Here is a 23,727-nt window from a genome sequence, read left to right as displayed (position 1 = left end):
GAAAATAACATATCTGCTTTCACACGGATGTGAACAGTACTTCTGTGTTCGCTTTAAATTTTGTATCATCAGCACATAGTCAACCACAACAGTGCAATTTTAATTTTATTTAACCCAAAATGGAAAACTTGCATACGGGTGGCAGTGCATTTTAAAAACACTGATCTTACGCATGCGAAGATAAACGAAAATAACATATCTGCTTTCACATGGATGTGTGCAGTACTCCTGTGTTTGCTTTAAATTTTGTATCATCAGCACATAGTCAACCACAACAGTGGAATTTTAATTTTATTTAACCCAAAATGGAAAACTTGCATACGGATCGCAGTGCATTTTATCAAACAAGAAATCGGCACGGGACGCACGGAGGAGGAGGAGAGCTCACCGTGCATGCCGTAGCGCCGGTCCGCCACGAGCACGGACAGGGCCCAGAAGGCGTCCTCCTCGTCCAGGTACATGAGCAGCAAGGCCGCGATCTGGGACATGCCCTGGCAGTAGCCTATGTCAAGGTTGTAGACGCTGTACGCCCCCAGCACGTTGAACAGCGCCCGCTGCTTCAGGCCGTAGCGCTCCCGGAAGTCCACGTGGTCCCGGTAGGTGCGGTTCACGTCCAGGTCGATCTGCCGGATCTCCGGGGACCAGCGCCACGCCAGCTGGCGCATCTCCTGTGGACCACGCCACCAGTACAGCCTGGACATGGGCCTCTGCCGATATTCAACGCTTAAGAACAAGTTTGTTTATTTTAATTCTTGCAATACTTTTTTATTCTGTAACCATAACGTAAATGCTACAAATATTCCCACATACATAATATATAAATTTATATGAGTGTGTGTTTTGTGAAACCAGAGGCGTAGCCAGGGGGGGGGGGGGGGGGGGTTTAGGGGTTCAAACACCACCCCCCCCCCCCCCCTAGCACCAAATCTTTAATTAATTTCTTATTCATCACTCAAACAAATTTCATATTAAAATTAATAAATTTTTTACCATTACAATATTTAAATTTAAGTACCGAAAACTGCTAAAATAGCACTATTTTACACCTTAAAATCCAAATTTTCCCGAGAAAAGGACCCCCGCACCCACCGCTTTAATACGGGGGGGGGGGGGGGGGGGGGGGGGGGGGGGGGAGGGCATGCTTCTTAACATCCCCCATACACAAATCCTGGCTACGCCACTGTCTGAAACTATAACAATATCTCCTAAGTTAACTAAATTAAAGCATAGACCAAAGTTCTGAAACATTAACATCCAGAGTAAATAATAGTTCATAATGAATAAAGTATTATTAGCATTCACTAACCCTTACAAACAACATATATTCATTTGTGTAGTGAAGCTGTTGCATCACTTTGTGCAAAGATAAAACCTGAGGTTAGAGAGTCATTGCTTAACAATATCCCAGTTTCAATACATTAAACAACCCAGAGTTCATCTAAACATTGGTGCAAAGAACAGCAGAACTGCTAAGTTCAGGCTGGTGATTTTTTTTGTTCTCTGGAAAATTTTTTTTGACAAGTTTCAAACACGCAGTTTTACAAATCACTGAAGAAAAAAATTCCTGAAAAATTTGAAACTATTCTTTGTTAATAATAAGTCTGTAGTATTTAAAACCAATAACATAAAACACAATTTACAATTTTTTTTTTTTTTTTAAATATGACTTAACTGTTACAAAAAAGTTTTTAAGAAAAAATTCCCATTCTTAATTCAATATTCAAGTTTTGATAATAATTTGTTGTTTTCATTCAAATTTAATTTAAACTATACAAATGATATTCACACAGATCTACTCTATACTCATTAATTATTCCAATATTCAAACATCAAAAATAAATTATTTATTATTTAGATTATATATTTAAATTCAAATACACTTTGTGTAACTGTCAGCATTAAGGTTAAGTCATTGTTGAACACCATAAATGTTAATGGGCATCAAATATTAGCAATACTTTATTTAAAAACGTACCACATTGAAGAGCAGAAAGTCTAAACTTCAGACAGTGCAATAATCTTAGGCCTGGGCAAAGCTTCGACCAGGCAAAAAAACTAGCTCTTCTTAATATTCAATTTCACTTCGCAACAAAATTTGCTATTAGTTTTATTTGAAGCTTCGGTTGTGATGCAAAGCTTCGTATCTGATGTGAGCTTCAAATTTGTTGCAAAGCTTTAAGACATTGGAAGCCTAAAGTTTGCTTATGAAAATATTTAGTTTTATTTTTGTGATGTGTATGTTTTAATTGAATAAAGTTGGTTACTTAAACATTATGCATGGTTATTTTATAATTTTATTGAATGTTGTTATATATATAGAGCCAATTTGTTTTTCACTTGATCAGTTCAAACATTACAACATTTAACAATATTCTTTGTTGCTTCTATCCTGTATTTTATAAAATAAGTGTAATACAGCTTTGTCGAGAACAGAATTCGCAATTCGATTCACCTTCACAAATATTTTAAACTTAGATTTGATATTTGCATCGCATCAAAAAACTAGTAGGTATTTGCACAGCCCTAGACAAACTGTAATTTTTTTTTCACGTTAAACAAGCGAATAAGCATTTTTCAAGCACTGCAAAAATATTCCTAAAATCTTGAAATCATATTTTATAGTTTTTTTTATTCAACTATTTATGTAAAGTTTTTATTGCAGTTACAATAAAGGCATTCACAAATATTTCATAAAATGTGACTTTTAAAATAACACAGGAAAAAAAAAACTGCTCTGCACAAGTCTTTGCTAACATTCTAACAGTTGAATGTGCCACGAGCTACCCTCTACCAAATTATAGGATAAAAAAATTTTTGGTTTAAACAGCATTTATCAATACACCCAAAATAATAAGTGTATAACTAGGGACAAGATTATACTGTGAATTGCGATAAAGTACCGAAATGCAAATACTGTCATGTAATTAATCAGCATTTTTAATCAGAACTTAACTCAAATCCCAAAAATGTAATACTACTTAATATATTAAATTCAATTTATGTAAAGTATTCAGCATGTCTGTTTAATCAAGGCAATTGGAATATATATATATTTTTTTTACTTTTTTTTAATTGTTATATTTACACTACGACGTTGGTACATTTTTCAAACAATTACATGAAGATTTATTTTTATTGCTCCAAGCGCATTACCTATCAGTCAAAATGACACTGTTTTATTGAAATACAGATCATAAAATATTTAGGTATCCTTATGAAAAACTGTAATAAAAAATAAAATTGCAACACCAAACTCTCCTGTTTTAAAAATGGAATTGGCCTAAAAATAAAGCCACAAAATCTTTTTTCTATGTATAATGTATATGAACATAACTTAAGCTATGTAGATCTATGTTTAGAGACAAGATTATATGGTGAATTGCAATAAAACTGAAACAACACCGTAAAGCAAGTTATATCATGAAATTAAGTAACATTTACCCAAAAACTTAATTCAAATCATAAAAAAAAAAATTGTTTACTGTTTGAAATTCAAGGAATGTTGTTAATTTCGGACAAAAAAAATGTACCAGAAAAATTAATTAAATTTGTTTTGCTCTGCATCTCTTATTGGATAAATTTTAAACCACAAATGCTCGCTATTTTTTTTTTTTTAATTGTTCTGAATAAATCTGTTTTGGAACAATTTATAAAAAAAAATTATTTTACCTTCAAAATGTGGCAATATAAATTTTATTCCTATTTTGGTTGAGTAAGCATTTTATAAAAAAAAATTGGTTGTATGTAAAGTCGGTTTACGGACGATAGTTTAACGTGAAGACGCCATAACAAAACATTGATGAAATGATTGCATACTTTTTATGAATAAAATTGAATCATTTTTATTGAATTATCACTATTTTGTATGGATACAAAGGAGGAGTGAAATGAAATCTACAATTTAATTGATAAATTTACTTTTATTTGCACTTATTAAATCAAATATGTTTATTACTTTAACGAAGAGATCATTTTAACTATAACTTTTGTACATGTTTGCTATTTAACTTTTTCCAATCTGTGTTATTCTGTTAAGGATAGGACGATGATATAGGAAAAGTAGGAAACGAATGGGAGTGTTTCTAGTTTAATGTGCCTCGAAAAAGTTAAATCGATGGTTGTTCCAATCGAGTGGAGGAGAGATAGATGCGGCGCAAACGTACAATGAGCGTAACGGGACACAGTGTAACGGGACACGGCGTAACGGGACAATGTGCGTAACGGGACACTTTTTTGTGCGTGCAGCCGGCGTTCATCGATTTATTAGACGTTTTCACGTCAAAAACATTCAACTGAAATTGGACACAAAATCTTGTCTCTGTCCAGGCTGGCAGTGGAGGGAAAGGTACCTCGTACTTGCCGCTCTGGTCCTTCCGGGCGGCGGCCAGCCCCAGCAGCCGGCTCCAGGCCTGGCCCCGCAGCGAGTCGGGGATGCCCTTGTAGACGCGGCGACGCAGCTTGTCCGAGGGCGCCGTCTGTTCCCACGCCTTGAGCATCTTGAGCCACTTCTTCTCGCGCTCCAGCTCGATCTGGCGCAGGCGCAGCTCCTGGGGGTCCGCGCGCTGGGGCAGCCGGTTGTCGCTGGCAACGGTCAGGCACTCGCTCACACGCACGGCACTCCCCGCCATCTTTAATCTATCTATTTGCAGGGCCGGCGCGTTCGTACAGGCGAACCAGGCGACCGCCCAGGGCGCCAAGTAGCTGGGGGCGGCGCAGCACGACACATAACAGCTGATACGACATGTTTAACGATTATTGAAACTAGATGAAAATGGATTTTTGTAACAGTTCGGAATGTTTATGTTGATACAAGTAATTATTTAAAGTCCACGGTGACCTGTTTATTATTTGTAATAAATTAAAAAAGTAAAAAAAAACACAAGCCTGCTTACATTCGATTGTTGACAAAATCTTAGGCTTACAAGATGTATTTTTGAGGCAACGAAAACTTTTTTTTGGGGTGACCAGTTCGGGGGGGGGGGGGGGGGGGGAAGGGGTTAGGGGGGGCATTAAGGTTTTTCGCCTAGGGCGCCAATTTACCTTGCACCGGCCCTGTTTATTTATTTATTTTATTTCATACACGAACAAAATTCAGCACTAGGCCGGTTTGCAATTTACTCGTGTTATTACACTACATTATAAAAATAAAAACACTTTTAAACTGAACATTGGGACCACACTATTGAATACAATAAATTAATGGAAGCTTAATGAATAATATAAATTAAGAAGAAAAAAAACCACTAAAAACTATTCCAAAAAATCACTTGGAAAAATAAAACATGAATGTAAGGATTCGAAGCTATATAATACATATGTTCGCGGGCTTTCACGGCCATTGTCTGAAGTGGCCTGGCTTCCGGGTTGTAGCCTCGTCCTCGGCAAAAGATTCCCCGACGTTTCGGTCGACACTGCAGTCGCCATCATCAGGGAGAAGTTACCTACTGAGGTTCTTCACCACCGTTTCCTCGTACGCTCGGTCGGGAGCGTGTGACAGCGATACCAGGGAACTATCATCTTCCCATAACTCGCTACGCGGGACATCAATCAAGAATGCGACCCCGTCACTTTGTTCGCGAAATCACTGGAAACGACGGCAGCGGGGTGCGAAGTGTGCGAATTTAAGATTAAGGTGGCTCACGGTCCAGTAGGAAATGTAAAAAAGCTGTCGCATGTTGCTCGGCTTTAATTTAATCAGTGTGGATGTCCGGCGGGTGGAGGTCACCCTTTCCCCTCAGTCAGTTGGCTAACTGATGCATGTGAGTGTCGCGATGTCTGTATTTAGAGGCTTGCTTGGTATTCTGTGTCAAAGGTTCCTGCCTTTATATACCTTCCCCTCAGGCAAGAGTAAATAAAGGCAGGACAACTGCTGAGAAAACCTCAGTAGGTATAACTGCTCCCTGATGATGGCGACCGCAATGTCGACCGAAACGTCGGTGAATTATTCGCCAAGGACGCGGCTACAACCCGGAAGCCTAGCTACTTCTTCATTTTTTAGTTTAGTGTTTGTCTGTATTCAGGGTTGCTACGAGCTTTAAATTACAAAAATTCCCTGATCTTTACAGCTGACAAGTTTCCGTGACCTTCCAAACACAAAACTATCCCGCGGTTCACTTAGTGTTGCTTTTTCGGGGGGGGGGGGGGGGGGGGGGGGTTGTAAGATGTATATGTATGTATATATATGTATGTATAAAATTTACCATCTCAGCAAAATTAATGCCATTTTAGATAAACAATTGCTATAGATTCACCTAAAGCTATCGAACTTGTATATAAGCGTACGGAAATTAGTTTACTCCCCTTTGTGTTTCCAGTAAAAAGACCAGGGTTTCAGGAACAGGAAAAATCAACGAAATTTCGTGATCAGTAAACATTTCAGCAGTTTTTGAGGTGCCTGAAAGATGGTGGAAAAGGTATTTTCGGTTTAATTTTGCTGCCACAAGAAAAAATTACAGAAATACTTGGTGATTTCCCTGACATTTCCAGGTATTTCTTGACCGTTTTAATTTCCCTGACTTTCCCCTTTTTTCACTGTTTTCTACCCAAAAATAATTTCTGGAGCTAAATGACATGACCACTCAACCACAATGGCTAGTTATTTCAGGTTAAGGGGGTACATCCCATTTCAGGTAATCATTTCATATTTACAGTAATTACATATCAACTAGTAGACTTTTTAAATTTTCCATAAATAAAAAATATACACATCACATTTTTTTCTTCATAATTAGCTGCTAAAGTTATAATTTTAACTTTTTTTGGACCGTGCAAATAAAGAGAACAAATTGGAAAACAGGACTGAAACATTTTTAGGTTTAACTGCAATGTTACTGGCTACTTCTAGAAACTGTCAAAATTTATTTCCAAAAATATTATTTAATTTTACCTCACATTTCAAAATTCTCAAATTTGTGAGGATTTTGGCTAGCAAGAAACATAAAATATAAATGCAAACCATATTGTGAAGAAGTCAGTAGCACTGCAGTTAAACCTACAAAGTTTCAGTTCTGCAATCAATTAAATTGTACAACCCAAACATTAAAAATGTAATTTTGGCAGCTTATTATACAAAAAGTATGTGCTGTGTATATTTTTCATTTCGTGAAAGATTGAACCATTTAATAAAGAGTCTACAAGTTGATCTGTGATTAATATCAATATAAAATCATGACCTGAAATGGAAGGCAGCCCCTTAAGTTTCAGTAGCATTCAGTAACAAAAAGAACACCCTCTACAGCGATGTCATGTTTGAAGCTAAACAGCTGCTCTTAATACACACCTGCATTACAATTTTTCTTTTCGTTCAAAGCCAATCCCTCCAGGACAGGCTATTGCAATTGTCACTACAAAAAATTTTAAGTTCTACAGGAAATTATTAAACTAATTCTGTATTTTAGATAAAAATTTATAACGTAATACCCGAGTTCCCGACCTTTCAGTTTTCCCTGATTGTTTTCATATTTTCCATTCCTATTAATACTACCAATAAATTAAAAATCAAACTAACTTCACTAACTTAAATTACATAGGTTATTGAGTAGTGAAGATTTACTAAGCATTACTGCCTCCCATTTGCTAACCTCAGACATATACTATGAGATTTGTCTGATCTCGTAGTACAAATAAAAACCATATCTTCAGGATGCATTGATAAACAAAAACTAAAAACCTTAAAAAAAGTAATGATGTAATAATAAAGTTATAAATGTGATATACAACTTCAACCCTCTTTTAAAATTTTCATGAAATCAAACTTGCAAAACATTTCTTAATAAAGTAGTTTTCTAAATATTTTGCATCTATAATTTATAATCATGCCTATGATTTAAATTGAATTGTAAATATAACTATAGTTGATAGTTTATATAGTATTTTTATCACTTCAAAAAGTGTTATTAAATGGTTTTGATAAATCCTTGAAATTCTTAGGTTTTGGGCTGATAAGGGAAAAAAAATTATTGATTTCTGAATAATAACTTAAAAATAAATACTTTTAGAACTAATGCTTCATACATATGTTTAGTTCAAAAATGTATATCATAAGAGTGCATGGCTATTTGTTCTTGTTACAATTGACCCACATTCATATTAGGATATTATATAAATTAATGAGCAAAAAAAACTAATTTAAAGAGGTGGCAACCCTGACAACCTGCAGATCTGCAACTAACAAAGACGTTGCTGGACGTTGATGCAGAACCTCTCTAACAATCACCCTTTTCACCCAGGGCTCCGCCCCTAAACAGCCAACTCGGTCGAGAGAAAGCCAAGTGGATCTATAATAGACAGCCTGCCTAGCACGACGTGCAGTGATACACCAGAAAGGACAGACAGTTGGTGACAGTACAGCACTTGGCTTTTTCCGTATATCATGCCTCGACAATCCTTGAAAAGTGCATCTTAAAAGATGTCGGGCACTCTTGTCAAAATTCCGAATAAATGCAATGATCTTTAAAGAATCACAGATGCAGCATTTTACAAAGGAGTAGCATGCATCCTTACATTAATACTAAAGGCCTTTGTGGCAATATTTTTCAGTAAAAATGTAACAATTGTCTAATATTTAGCCAGTCCACTGCTGTCTAAATAATTTTATGTCAATTTATTAACATGTAAAAGTTGAAAACTTCCAAATAATAAGTGTGTGGACAATTTGTAAATGCCAACAAATTGACTGACAAAAAGAAGTAATTATTTAATGAAGCAAAGGTTGTGTTAGCACCAAAAACAAAATTCTGGATATCCTCTAACTGCTAGTTTATAAATAAATGCAAGATCATTTTGTTAAGGCTGCATTGGTAATGGACACATACTTGCTATTTTGAAATGTTTAAATTCAAGTGAATTAATTCCAGATCAGATATATTTGTGTGTGTATGGTCACAGTGTCTGAAGAAATCTAGTGAATTAACAGTACTATGTATAAGTGAAATGCATGGGTAGGCTAATAATGTTTTTGTCCATTCACACGAGTCCTATATAGGCTAATTTTGAGTCCATGTCTTATGCTAAGCGATCTAAATGTGTGGAGGGCTATGAAAACAGGACTTTTTGAATATTATTTGAATACCAATGTTTTTATACGTGAAACATACGGGTACCAGAACAGAAAATTGTACTGTAACAAAAGTATCAATATCATCTTGCCTTAATAATTCCCTAACTATTAGTCTTAGACATGTAAGTGCAGTGTCATTATTTACCATACATAGTCAGCTCACTGATATGACCTTGAATTTGCGTCGCGGGCGGGCAGGTTGGCAGAGAAGGAAGGGGAACCACGTAGATTGGTCTAAACCATGCTATCGCTCCTTTCTATTCAGTGCAACTCACGACTCAGACATGATTCGTGTGTTCGCATAAAGAGTTTATTTAGAGCAATCTGTTCAAGCCAAAAATAGCGTTTCAGGCAGGTCGCAAAGCTGCCGTGGCACGCTCCGTGAATGACGCAGAATCCAACGAGCCAGCTCTACTGCTGTTGCACCTGTACTAATGAACATATCGAGTGAAGACAGCACCCACACATCTGTCGAAGATGTCTCCGAACTGTGGGATATGAACATCAGTCAAAGTGAAGTGTTGCACAACCACTGACATGCAGCTGACATAGACGTTTCATGTTTAACCAATGGCAGTGTGTTCCGACACAGCACCATCCAATTTTTATTATAATTTTACTCAAACGATCACCGAAAAGCACTTGCTACTCAAAGTATCTGACAAATGAAAACATGATTATTATAACTACTCTTGTCATCTGGGCTTACGCAACGTCCGTGGAAGTGAGATGGTGTGCCTGATCTTTTGGCACAAACCCTGTTTCAACCACTTCCGAAAGGCAATAAACAACTGAACGCCTGGTATCACAGCACAATATAATAAAGGGCAATTTGCAACCACGTTGAGATGGTTCGCTAAGGACAGCCATGATTGGAGGACCGGGTCTGCCTTCAGGTTGAGTCTGCTTAGTAGTTACTGTGGCTTCTTGTCTGTTCATGATTATGGCAAAGCAAAGAATTCCACATACCTACTACTTAATCTTTGCAAGTCTTCTCGTCCAATGTTATTAGTAAGGACAAGATTAAATGGTAAATTGAGATAACACCGAAAACCATGTCAAAAAACCGCATTTATATCATGGAATTAAGTAACATTTAAACTAAACTTAATTCAAATCATAAAAAAAAGTCATCTTTTAATGTTTGAAATTCAAGGAATGTCATTTCCAAACAAAAAATTGTATCAAAGCACATGGATCAGAAAAAAATTAATGTAATTTGTTTTATTGTGCATCTCTTACTAAATCATTTTTAACTATGAATGCTCGCTATTTTATTTTTATTGTTTTGATTGTTTTAGACCATTATTACAAATTATTTTATCTTAAAATGCTGCATATTAATTTTACTACTATTTTGACGGAGCAAGTATTGCAAAACAGCTTTAATACAAAATAAAAACAATAACACTGAAATCCTGTTTTAAAATCGAAATTATGCTAAAAATAAAACGGTAAATTCTTGTCTCCAGTTATTAGGGTGCTTAGTAATTGCTTCTCTTTTTAAGTTATATGTCCCTGTAGCCTATGATCTATGAACTCTAAAACCCCTTTATTCCCTGCTACCAAAGCTGTCAAAATCTTAGCACCCAAACATTTCAAAACCACACTTTTATGTAGCGTACTTATCAAGCAACATTTTGTAAATCCCAAAAATGCAAATGTTACAATAATTTTTTTGAACAGCCACTATCTATGATAGCATAACCCTCAGTCAGCACTTGAAGCACATTACAAAACGCATGGCCAAAATCCATGCAACACCTACTCCAAATTGTGCATTCCACAGGCGGATGGTTGGCAGTGGGAACATGCCTGTGGGTCAAACCATTTTATTTAAACTTCAAGACCTACCACACGTTTCCCTGTTTATTCCATGTGTTGATAATTCAAATTTCCTCGCTATTCCTGGATTCCCTGATGCTGATCGCTTATTTATATTTTATCAAGATATGTCTCATAAACATCGAGGTGATACTGCACTACAACAGACAAGGATTATTCTGTGGTGTTATGGAAGTGAGGGTTAAGTCAAAAACATCAAATTTTAAGAGAAGTGGAAGAAAGTCAAGGATTATTTGAAGGATATGCCTTTTGACACTTTATATGGTTTGTAGTTTTGTGTTGCCTGTATAAAATATCAATAATTAATCATATAACGACTAATATTTGATCGTGAAAATAATATTAGACTTTCTTCCACCTCTCTTAAAATTTGATGTTTTTGACTTAACCCTCTCTTCCATAACACCACAGTATTGTAGATAGGATTGCCAAGCCGTCACAGCGTTTCCCCGGAGTGGGGAAGCCATGGGTAACCAATGTCTGGGATTTGAACCCGGGACCTCTGGAAAGCCAGCCTAGTGTCTTATGATTGTGGTGCTTCGTTTCAGCCCCTGACAAACACTCTCTTCACGTTCTAGCAAATCAATACTTTAAGAGAATATGGCAAGTCCCTAAAGTCAGTTAAAGTAACATTCTTACTGTATGAAACCATAGCGATCAGTGACATGGTACAGCTCGAATCCAGGGTCTTCCCAGGGGTCAATGGGAGCGCCTTCTTCGCGACCACGGGCATAGCGGCTCACTATGTTTGCCCTCTCTTCTGCCGCTCTCAGCAGAAGCTCTTCTTCGCTCATACCGGCCAGAAGAAAAATCTTGCAGCTTGCACCATCCTGCCTTCAGAAATAACCCCGTCTCAGTAGTTACCGATCCTCATATCATACCTGCAAATAAGGCACACCAGGCTGAGATCAGAATTTTGAACAAAGTTTATTTTAAAGTTTATGTGGCCACCTGAAGAAATAAAAATTACTTGTAAAAAAATAGTAGGGCATATTTGTGATTTCTGCTTGTCCCAAAAATCACATCATTAAGTACGGTAATTTAAATGTAGATAACCTAAACTAACCAACCATTCACATAATTTTACATAATTTTAACCATAGACAACATAACCTAACCAATTGTTTAACAGATTCAACAACTAGAATGAGAGGAACTCTAAAATACCATTATCAATATTTTATTTTTTCATTAGCTTAACTACTCAAGAGAACTACTCTGAATGATATTACACAATTATACTTACAATCAACTCTACTTTCAATCAAATAATAATTTTTCTAAACATTATGGAAACCTTAGCTCTAACACAAGTATGTCTTGTAGCCCAGAGCCACTATAACTGATCCGTATCTACGTTCAGGAATGCAGGTCTTCAAACGGTACCTCTATGTAAACACTCAAATACCACACAGGTTAAGCTTTATTTGGTCACAACCTACAAATTAAAAATATCTTATACTACGATTACGCCTAACTCTGTACACTTTTGGTACACCCCACAATGATATCATCTTATTTATGTCCTGCTGGTAGCATATAAAATAACAACTGAAATTTTCATACGAACGTAACCTCATACCTGAAACGTCAAACATAAGCAATGAACTTAAACAAATGTCGATCAAAGCAGATTTTCACACAGCTACAAGGTTTGCGTGGAAAAATATGTTATGGGAATAATATTTCCTTCTGCAAAACACATGTTTAATAATTAATTTTTTTTATTTATCATCGAAAAATTGTACAGCTTCCAGGCAACTTTCGACCCACAACTATCTCCATTTCACTCGTCGATCGTCGTTTGATACGCCGGATACTACGTACGATCACGTGACAGGAACTACTGCTCCTCTCGAATTAAGTCGATAGCAACAACTATAATCGATTAACATTACAAACAAAGTAATAACGAAATAAAAATTTAACGTGTTTGTTGTCAATTTGTTTGAGTGGCCACGTATTACGATTTACGAAGCGAGGAAAATAGAATTGGTGGTGAATTTGGTGATAAAGTGGGAACAATTTGAATTAAAATGGTTTGTATTAGCACATGTTTTAAAACTAACTTTTGAAGTGTACCACTTTTCTAGCACACTAGTTTTTTAATTAATAATTTCTGCATAACTTTATGCTGGAGCAATCATGTGGATAGTTACGTACTAATTACCATTTTTATATTAGAAGCATTTACTCATTTTTTAATTTATTTATTTCATCAATTATTTCTTTAAGTACGCTATTTACGCTTTGTAAGTCAACCTCTAAAGCAAACTAGATTGCCGGCAGACCGGCAGTTTATATGCAAGACTCTGGGGGAAAAAAATCTTTATTAACATATCCTCATTTGCATACACTTGACTGAGTTTCTAACAAAATGAAGCGTTTTCTATTTGCTGTACCCTATGTAGACTATTATTTGTATAAACCACATATTTGGTACAGTGTATAGGGGTGAACCTCGGAGTAGCGGTTTATGGGAAATAATCGGAATAGTGACTTAGTGAAAGGTTGTTTGGATTAGGTCCGCTACAATATTAATATTTAAAATCTAGGTAAATTTCTTGCGTCGCTACTGTTCCATTACCTAAAGCCCACCGCACACTGTACAATATTTTCTACTAGTTTGCTTACTAGAATGCTTACTGGTTTCTGTACTGTGTAGGCTACTAGCTGAAACACTAGGCGCACTACAAGTTTCTGCTGCACACGATTCTAGCTGCCTTACTAGTTTTATTAAGAGAATATTCTCCACAACAAATTTTTATTATGATAATTCACATTTTGTTACTGCATACAAACAAGGCTTTTCTTTGTATGCATTTATTAAAACGAGAAGTTGGTCACTAGTCCACTTCTTTCCATCCATGTTTATCACGACATGCACGCTTAAAAGTGTAAACAACCCCTCGTGCTGTTTTCGTGAGTTCTGATTGGCCACTCCTTAAATATTGGAACACACCAAGCAACGAAAATAGGACGCTGTCTATTACGCAAAAACAGTAGCCCAGCTCGTACAGCTACTAGTATCCAGTTTGAATTCAAGTGAAGAAACTAGTAGTAGAGCCAGTACGACTCCTAGCTTACAATAATGTAAGGAATATTGTACCGTGTGTGGCGGGCTTTATATAAAAAAATTGGAAACTATGTTTTTTGAACATTACAGGCATTCCTCTATTTACCCTATAAACAGCGATATTAAGTTCATACTGGTTTCTGGGAAATTACCATTTGTAGGGTACAATATGTAGCCTATGCAGTGAAGTGGCCGTCACCATGTGCTTTAATTGTGTTGTCGATTCTGTGGTTTTTCCATATGTAACAACTTGTATATTCTGCATTTGGATATTGTGATGCAATGGAACATAAATAATAATTTTTAAAAACAAATTACGTGATTCCCTACTGTGCATCCAAACCCGTCATATCTTGACAGGGATTATTTGTAGCAGTATGGAGACACGAAGCACCGACTTGTTATATGCGATAGCACATTACTTGGCATATAACAGGAATTGTCATTGCGTGTATCAAACATAATAATTGGCAGAACGATTCTTGTTGCCGAATCGATTCTTTTGAATCAGTTCCATATAATGATTTGTTCAAAAGATTCGTTCTTTTCATTCTTTTCGTTCTTTTACGGGATGTGACTCCTATCAAGAATCATAACTCATTTACCTTTTGGAGTATTAGTTATGTCTTTGCGCCTGGCTGGTTATTATAATCTGCTCGCTCGGATAGCTGAAATTCCAGACGTCAAGCTGTACACTGATTGTTGCAAAAAATAATGACTGTTGATCGTTGCAAATGTTTCCTACAGTGATACATATACAATTCAGGAGTATTTGCTTTGCATACGTGATCATATTGATGATCATTCCTTTACATTTGTGTCCCAGAAAAATTACCCCAGGTTATGTTGCGGTGGGAAACCAAGGTGTGCCTGGGTTTTTCGTGGCAGGTTGATTGTGCAATGGTTTACCATAGCTTTCCGTGAAAGTAAATCACAACCCCCAGTCCTGGACCTGAGTGGGAAATTTTTCTAAAGTGAAAAATTCCAGACTCAGCGTAGAATAAAACTTTGTACCTTTAGTTCTCCGAACAGGAGCTCAATGCACTGGGCTAATTATGTCAGACATATTTATATTAGACTAGCTGCCCGACCCGGCTTCGCACGGTTGTATTAATGGGGGGGGGGGGGGGGGGGGGAAATGAGACCAAATCTCTTATTTACAGTTATATTAAATGAAATAAAATAAAAATTAATTAATTTTGACAAAAACTTAATACAATGCTTTGTAATGTACCGAAGAAAAAACGAATAGCACCGATGGTTTCCCGACTCTCAAGCACGCAACGTTGTCATGGAGACGAAGTACCCACTGTGTCCCGGGCTTAAACACCAATCAACATTGATGATCAGTTTATTATTAATTATTAATTATTAAGACTATTAATTGAAATAAAAACTATCCTATCTCTCAAGTTGGAAAAAATTACACTTAAATGCCAATTTTCATCGAAATCGGTTGACATGGTAAAGAGTTCACTGGAAACAAACATCAGGACACTGGATTTATATGTATTAAGATTATGACATATTAGCAAGTTTTTGCAAAATTACATCAATATTGATATAAGTTTGACACCTGATGACAATTTTAATATTGTAATTTTGTCTAAAGTAAAAAACACTATTAAATAAACTTTTTTTCACATGTTATTTTTCTTTATATGATATATATCTGCTTCACTGCATAGGCTATCTAATATGACCTAAAACCATTATTTCTCAGAAACCAGTAGGAATTAAGAAATACTGTTTACATTTTAGTGTTCAAAAATATATTTTCCAAATTTAATTTATTTTTATTATGGAAAAGTTATACGAGAATTTTACCAAATAATTATTTAACTTAAATGTTTTTATGTATTATTAGTGTAGCTGACCTTGAACAACCCTTTCACTTCAATTGTTATTCTCCTCATATCTCAGGAGCTGCTACTCTGAGATATTAGTATATGGGTAATTTAATACTGACTGACTAAGTGTTAGTCTTTCAGTTTTTTAAAATCATGTTTTCACAATGAATAGTGGAAATAATGTGTTTGTAAACTAAGCCATCGGTAGGGACCGGAAAAATTTGCGGGTTCAATGATCTTCAGGATGAACTCCATAGTTATACGTACACTTGGTCAAATGTCACCCACTCATTCGCTGCTGTCTTGTGAGACGTCCCAACGTAGCAGCCTGTGATTCGATAAAGCTTTGGTCGGGTGTTTCTCATTGGTCCAGAGTCATCCAGGTCTATTGTGAGCCAATAGCAGAGGCAGCACTGAGGTATAACTATTTGTATTTTAGCCTATTTCGAAATGAATTCGCGAATTTTTCCTGTCTCTAGCCATCGGGTATGGGACATCAGAAAGTGTTGTATAATACAGGAAAATGTAAAATGTAACTAAAAGAACTTAATGTACGAATGAATTAGGGCTTATGTCTCATTGACATAGGGCCATAAAAGACGACGAGGGTTGGCAAGGTGACCACGGAGGACTGGTGAATGAATAATTCGGAGTAGGAGAACTGGAGAACTCTGAGAAAACGCACCGGCCTACAGAAACTTCTGATACGTTTCATTTTTCCCAGCCGGGGATTGAACCCGTAGCACCGTGGTGGGAGGCCAGTGATTCAACCTCTCAAACACAGTGTAATAAAGTAGTCATTCTGTGTTACTTAGATTGATTTTGGGAGGGGAACTTCTTTCGAGGTCGAATTTCAATGCAACGTTTTCGTGAAACATTGTTGTGAAACGTTTCTGACGCGAAAAGTACGGGTAATAGATTGCTGACGATGCGGAAAACTTTTCGGGCTCCACGTGGCGGCGTGCGGCTCAGGTTGAACCCCGCCATGCTGCAGGGATAGGCGGGTCGCTGCGCCTGACTTGCTGGCGTCTAGTAAGGGAGTGTTTGGGCATAGGGCAACACAGCGGGGTTTGAGCTTATTGTGCCTTACTTATTATTTTAAATACCTACTTGTTTAAATCAGTCTAGTTAAACAGTGTTATATGAGTATTGTTTCAACCGTGAGTAATATTTATTGTTAATTGTTCATTATTTATTTATCGATAATTGTTGATATCCTGAGCAGTTACTTTGAAGTTGAGTAATAATATTCTTAATTTGTGTTTATTTAGAAAATTGTCTTCTGTCTCTCTGCCGTTTTACTCCTTACTATATACTTACGAGTTGAGGTTTGAATTGCCAAGGAAGTTTCAATTCTGTCACACACACTTTTTTTTTTTTAATTCATTTCGCTGCAAGATTAACACTAGTTACCTAATTCTCATCTGGACAATATGGTCAGGTTCTTCAGTGGATTACACAATCATTTCTCCTCATTGTTAACCGGCTCAGGGTCGTCAACTTGATGCAGTTTCGTGTGCTTCAAGTGTGCTTTGCTACCCAATGTGCAGGCACAAGATTATACGGTGAATTACGATTTAACCGAAATTAAATCGAAAAGAACTTCAAAACATCGCATAACACCGCAATGCAAGTTAATACACCGTAACACCAAAATGAAAGTTATATAATGGAATTAAGTAGCATTTAACCGTAACATAATTCAAATCACAAAAAAAAAAAAAAAAATATCTTTTAATGTTGGAAAATCCAGACAAAATATTGTGCCAAAGTGAAAGTCGGATCAGAAAAAATTAATTCAATTTGTTTTACTGTGCATCTCTTATGGAATCAATCTGAAACCATAGATGCTCTTATCTATTTTTTTTGTTCTGAATGTATCGGTTTTAGACCAATTTATTAAAAATTAATTTACTGAAAAAAATGTGGCATATCGATGGTGTTGAACTGCATGAACATGTATGAACGGTCAATGTTTAATATATTTAGTAAATATAGTACGTAATTTGAAAGTGTTTTTTTGACTGCCCTGTAAAATTAACATTTTTGACATAGGCTACTGTACATTTTTGACATAGGTACATATTGTAAATTTTTAGCTCTGTTTTGATGGAGTAAGTATTACAGAACAAATTTTATGAAAATAAAAACGAAACACGTAAACTCTTCTGTTTTAAAAATGAGATGGGAGTAACAATAAAACCTAAAGCCTTGCCTATACTGTGTCACTACCAGTTAGATTGGTTAGGTTAGGTTAGTTAAGGGCATTTTTAACTATTTCAGCCGAATAAGGTTAGGTTATGTTGGTTTAGGTTAGGTTAGTTAATGTCATTTTTAACTATTTCAGTCGAATAAGGTTAGGTTAGTTTTGGTAATTTTTAACTATATCAGTCAAATAAGGTTAGGTTATGTTGGTTTAGGTTAGGTTAGGTAGTCAATGTCATTTTTAACTATTACAGTCGAATAAGGTTAGGTTAGTTAATGTTATTTTTAAATATATCAGTCGAACAAGGTTAGGTTATGTTGGTTTAGGTTAGGTTAGTCAATGTCATTGTAACTATTTCAGTCTAATAAGGTTAGGTTAGTTTTGGTCATTGTAACTATTTCAGTCGAATAAGGTTAGGTTATGTTGGGTTAGGTTAGGTTAGTCAATGTCATTTTTAACTATTTCAGTCGAATAAGGTTAGGTTGGTTTAGGTTAGGTTAGTCAATGTCATTTTTAACTATTTCAGTCGAATAAGGTTAGGTTAGTTTTGGTCATTTTTAACTATTTCAGTCGAATAAGGTTAGGTTATGTTGGTTTAGGTTAGGTTAGTCAATGTCATTTTTAATTATTTCAGTCGAATAAGGTTAGGTTATGTTGGTTTAGGTTAGGTTAGTCAGTGTCATTTTTAACTAAGGTGGAGGCTGGTGTTAAACCGCGCGTCACTACAGGTGTGTGTGCGTGTGTGTCGCTGCCCCAGCTGGAGCCGGAGTCGATGGCGCGCTACGTGTCGCCGGTCAACCCGTCCGTGTTCCCGCACCTCACCGTCGTGCTGCTGGGCATCGGCGTCTTCTTCACCGCCTGGTTCTTCGTCTACGAGGTCACCAGCACCAAGTTCACCCGCGACGTCTTCAAGGAGCTGGTGGTGGCGCTGGTCGCCGCCATCTTCTCGGGCTTCGGGGTGGTGTTCCTGCTGCTCTGGGTCGGCATCTACATATGACAGGTAGTGTCCCCCCGTGGTCGGAGGGCTCCGTCCTGGCCCGGGAGTTCGGGACTGAGCGCAGGCGATCCCGGGATTCAGGATGGCAAATAAAAACACACAAAAAGTATGGAGAAAATTAGTTTTTTTCACTATAATTTTACTAACAAAGTAATAATGTGTCCTTACAGACTTGTCGTTTATGAGTAATGAGTAGAGACCTGCAAAATTAGCGGATTCACTGGCCTCTAGGATAGACTCCACAGTCCTTTAAATACTCGCGGAAATGACACCTGTTCATTGGCTACTGACGCTTGAGACGTCTAAACTGGCTTTCCGTGATTCGGCACTTTCTTGGTGTAGTGTTTCCCATTGGCTCACAGTTCCCCGGATAAAATGTGGGCCAATCGCAGAAGCGGTACGAAGGTATGGTTGTTTTGATGCTAGCCTATCGCGAAATGAATCCGAAAATTTTGCATGTCTCTAGTAGTGAGACTTGAATTCACACAATCACAATAGTTTTTAGTAAAAAAATCAAGAGAAGTGTCGTAGGTATCGAATGAGGCAGAAAGTAGCCGAGAGAAACGAGCCAGCGGGGCAAAACGAGTCTCCGAATGAGGCGCGGAATTTGTGCTCAAGCGAGCCTCAGCTGTCCACCTCGCGAGAAGCGACGGGGAACGCAGAGAATTGTTTGGTAATGGACGGATCTGATGATACGGAGTCAGTTGAGCCAGGGGTTGTGAACGATGGGTCGAGTTTGTCGTGGTTTGGTGTTGAAATTTTTCTGGCCTGGCCGCCTGACCATCAAGTAATACGTTCATCGAATTAACGTCAAATATAAAACAACATTGATTTTGTTAAATGTATTTATTTGTTTCATACCTAATATTCCCGTTCAGCTTGATGGAAATCCATGAAACAAACCCCTAGTGGCTGTAGTTCGAAATACAGCCTATCCAGAATTATTTACTATCACAGGGTTTTTTTTTTATGTTAGTGAGCTAAAACCTTTTCAGAAATAATTTTGGTATGATTTATGTTTAATATGTGACTATAAACTGAAGTGAATCGTAAAAAAAACAATGCAAGTTATCTGCTGCTGGAATTTATAGTTTCTTTACTTTCAATGCCATTACTGTTTCAGAATTTTTTTGTGACCGGTTTACACCCTGACAACCTTAATTTATGAGTGTATAGTCTGTGTTGAGTCCACCTTCACACCAGATACCACCCGGCATGTTGCGGTGCATAACTGTGTAACATGAAATCCCCACCTTACTTTTACACCCAGGATTCCTCTGGTCAGAATGATTTGGGACTAATCAGGGGAGATGAAATGGTCAGGAATGTTATGGAATGCCTTAGTCTGCTTTACTTTTTAAGATATTGCATTTTAATGTCATTGTGTGTTATCTGGGTCATGTTCTACAAATGTTCCATTATATAAGCATTGCACTTTGTGTTAAATTTAAAATTTTGGTTGCCTGAAATCTGCTACCAGTTATCAGTTTGAAAAGAGTCATATTAATATTCAAATAAATATGTTGTTTTTTTCTTCTTCTTCTTCTTCTTTCCTTTTCCTTTCTAATTGTGTCCTGGTTACTACTAGAAGTCCAAATTCTGATTTACACACACAACATTGCCTCGATAATCTCATTTTCCAAATATTTATTAAACATTAAACACTTATGATATTAATTTTAATAAATATTTTGGACAGAGACACCATTGCTGATTTGTACTGTGTGTCAATAGAGAAAACCAAAACTGACAAAGAAAGTTGAATACACAAACACACAGAAAACAAGCCATAATCATCATGTGTTAAATGACATCTTTCTTTGCCCGTTATTCGGGTTTTCTCCGTGGCATCCAGTGCAAACCAGCAATGTCAATATGTCCAAAATAGTGATTCAAATCAATCTATCTATACATTTGCAGGAATGATAATCTTTCGAAGAATGTTATTAATTTTTATCAGTACAGCTTAAATGTGACAATTTTTTCATTACCTATTTTTAGTAGCAGTTGATAAAACCTATGCCACAATATCATCAGAGCCATTGAGAGAAACTTGATGGTCAGGGAAAAGTAAATTTGGCGGACCCCTCCCCATTACTTAAGACTACTTTTATTCAAATTCAACTCATTTAAAAAAAATAATAATTACTAAATGTTACTGTGGCCATAACTGTGAATGTGAACTGTGTGTATATTGCATAACTTGTCTGTTAGCAATAAGCATATGTAACTTTGCACTACCATCAGGGCCTTGCGTCTAAGACACACTACTTTTCAGTGAGATCCCTGTCGTAGTAAAATTCACAGTTCTTTAGATGATTTGGAAAGTGTGTTAAGGTGTGGCACCCCTTTGTATACAAAATGTAAGCAGGAATAAAAATATCGCTGTGCTTAATCAGCTTTGTTTCTCTTCTTTTTTTTTCCAGGAGTTTGTAGGTGTGCTAAGTCTTCAGAAATGGTGCAAAAGTTTCTTCGATTATTAAAACCTATTACCGAAAATTATACGATACAGACATTCCAAAAATGATTTGTTTTCATGGCAGTGATGAATATTTGTAATTTTCAATTTATTTTTACTGTTGCGTCAAGAAATTGTGGTACTTGTGCATTGTGTGTGAAGACAGTGAACAGTGAAGTACATCAGAGTGCATTTCTTTCTAGGGTGCTGTGATTGTTTTTTTGTTTGCCAATATCTCGGAAGATACATTACATGTTGTGTGTTGGTTTGGTTCATTTCAAACATGATTATGTTTTACGTGCATTAGTAGTTTGCTGTGTGATTGTTGGGTGAAGTAAGTTACATATAAAAATTAATTGATTTGTTTGATAATCAAGTATAAAGTAGGTACTTTCAAACTCAACTTTTTTTCCCTGGAACCCTAACATTAGGCCTTTCGGAATATCGGGTTTTGTTTTCAGGTTGAATAAATACAAATTTGTTATTAAGGTCAGTACCCATCAGTGGTTTTAACACTGACAAATGCCAAATTGATATTTCCGCTCATAACATTTTCCTGCCCCCTTAAAAAAAAATACACTACCGGATTCTACTGTACATACAAAAAGAGATGCTACCATCAAATTCTAAAGAATAAAATTTCCAAGCATTTTTTCTCCAACCTAAAACGAACCAAAGTAATGGCACTGGTACCTATTACTTTGGTTGAAACCTCACATTGTGTCTTTACAGTATTCTGGGATATTTGTATTAGCCATCCTTTACTAGATGTAATTGACAATTGTCTATCCTTGGAACAAAAACAACTTTTTGTTACATAATACCTAATCACTTTTTTTGTATTAAACAAATTACTTAGCACTTTTATGCCTACGTATGTGATTTCAAGAGACTGTGAAGACACTTCGTATTAATTATTGTTTGTTATTAACAGGATTTCTATTATGAGGTTTCACTGTATGCAGATAAGGGACAGAACATAATTTTGCTGTTAACTATGCTAAAAATTTAAACAGTTTCATGGGTTGCACCATATATTTGTCTTCAGTATCGTGCCTTAGATACTGTTGTGTTCTGCTTATAGGCGCGTAAGTAGTACAGCACTGGTGTTGACTCGCGGTCCTGCTTTATTATTACTGTGGGAGGGCTTGAGTCTGCAGTCTCCTCCCCTCTTTGCAACCCCTCCACTTCCACACCAGTGTTTGCCTTTCCAATGTATTTACTTGCATATAGGTCACCATCGCAGATAGGTCGCACCCATAATGTGAGGTCTTGAATTTGGTATTATGATTCCCCCCATATAGATCGCACTGGTAATTCATTACACATACACATTGCACCACAGTAAAAAAAATTTTAAAAAGGGGCCGCAAATTGATTGAAATTTACCGTCAATAGCGCGTCGTGCGCGGAGAAAGGTCATTGTACTCGGTCAGCTGCTGTTACGGTGTGCCGGCTGGCTCTTTGTTCACTGAGGTGCGCATTATTTACTCAATGCTCCGCCCAGGCTCGTGACCTTCCATCAGCAGTCAGCCAATAGAAGCGAGCTTAGCGGAAAAAAATATAAGCTCCACCTCCCGTGTACCAGTTTTGTCCAGTTCTAATACCAGTTTATTGGTATATGCACCAGTTTTCTCGCTGCCGTGACATGTTCAAGTTTACGTTCATCTTGATGTCTTGATACCAATAATTAATTAATTACGATCCCCAGGAATAAATTGTTAGTTTAAAAAATATGCGTCAACTGTACAATACTTCCGAAATTATAAAATACGTATAAAACAGTTACCAAGACTCCGCTCATTTTATCTTGTGAAGTTTGTCTCGTACCAGTATTTCGGCTAAGTTGTGACATAAATACAGTATCGGAACTTAACAATCAGCCACGTTTATACATTCGTGAGTTTACGTTTTTTCCTTGTGCATTTTAGATTGTCTCCTGCTATAATTACTCGGACTTTTGCACGCCTAGGCTTAAATTATTACATGTTTAGAAATAAAAGCAACTTTTCATGTTATAAAATATGTATATTTTGCAATTTAAAATGTTCATTGCCGACTTTAAACATTACGTTTTTCATGATGTTTTTAGGCCTACTAGCCAATCTTATCTACTCTTAAAGTACTCACAGTATTTTCTGGTTGTTACGTGATGTAAATAGCGGGATGGATTCGATTTTTGAGGCGTAATTCGCGTGAAAGTATTGTATTGGACTAAATGGGAACTAAACGGGACC

The 23,727-nt window shown here is 36.6% G+C and overlaps 2 protein-coding genes across 5 annotated transcripts in view; one reads left to right on the top strand and one right to left on the bottom strand.

The window, feature by feature from the left end:
* LOC134541469 (USP6 N-terminal-like protein) overlaps positions 1-12,700 on the bottom strand; it is a 54,095-nt gene extending 41,395 nt beyond the window's left edge. For 2 of the 3 annotated variants that reach the window (XM_063384952.1, XM_063384954.1), the window contains exons 1-4: positions 12,486-12,700; positions 11,543-11,784; positions 4,350-4,581; positions 389-668 (exon numbers count right to left, since the gene is read on the bottom strand). In XM_063384952.1, coding sequence (XP_063241022.1) covers positions 389-668; positions 4,350-4,581; positions 11,543-11,697 — 667 coding nt within the window. In that variant the 5' untranslated portion in view covers positions 11,698-11,784; positions 12,486-12,700. The other variant, XM_063384953.1, reaches the window with a different exon arrangement.
* A 107-nt stretch (positions 12,701-12,807) lies between these two features.
* On the top strand, positions 12,808-21,888 carry LOC134541236 (transmembrane protein 258). Of its 2 annotated transcripts, none has more exons than XM_063384508.1 (3): positions 12,808-12,942; positions 18,793-19,035; positions 21,459-21,888. In XM_063384508.1, the coding sequence occupies exons 1-2, from the start codon at positions 12,940-12,942 to the stop codon at positions 19,030-19,032; spliced, it is 243 nt and encodes an 80-aa protein (XP_063240578.1). In that variant the 5' UTR covers positions 12,808-12,939; the 3' UTR covers positions 19,033-19,035; positions 21,459-21,888. The 2 variants fall into 2 exon arrangements, 1 of the variants encoding a protein (XP_063240578.1); XR_010076576.1 differs by having other exon boundaries at positions 12,814-12,942; positions 18,793-19,138.
* The last annotated feature ends 1,839 nt before the right edge of the window (positions 21,889-23,727 follow it).

Source organism: Bacillus rossius, chromosome 18 (genome assembly GCF_032445375.1).
Source record: "Bacillus rossius redtenbacheri isolate Brsri chromosome 18, Brsri_v3, whole genome shotgun sequence".
NCBI classification, from domain to species: Eukaryota; Metazoa; Arthropoda; class Insecta; order Phasmatodea; family Bacillidae; genus Bacillus; species Bacillus rossius.
This window is presented reverse-complemented; position numbering and strand designations above follow the sequence as displayed.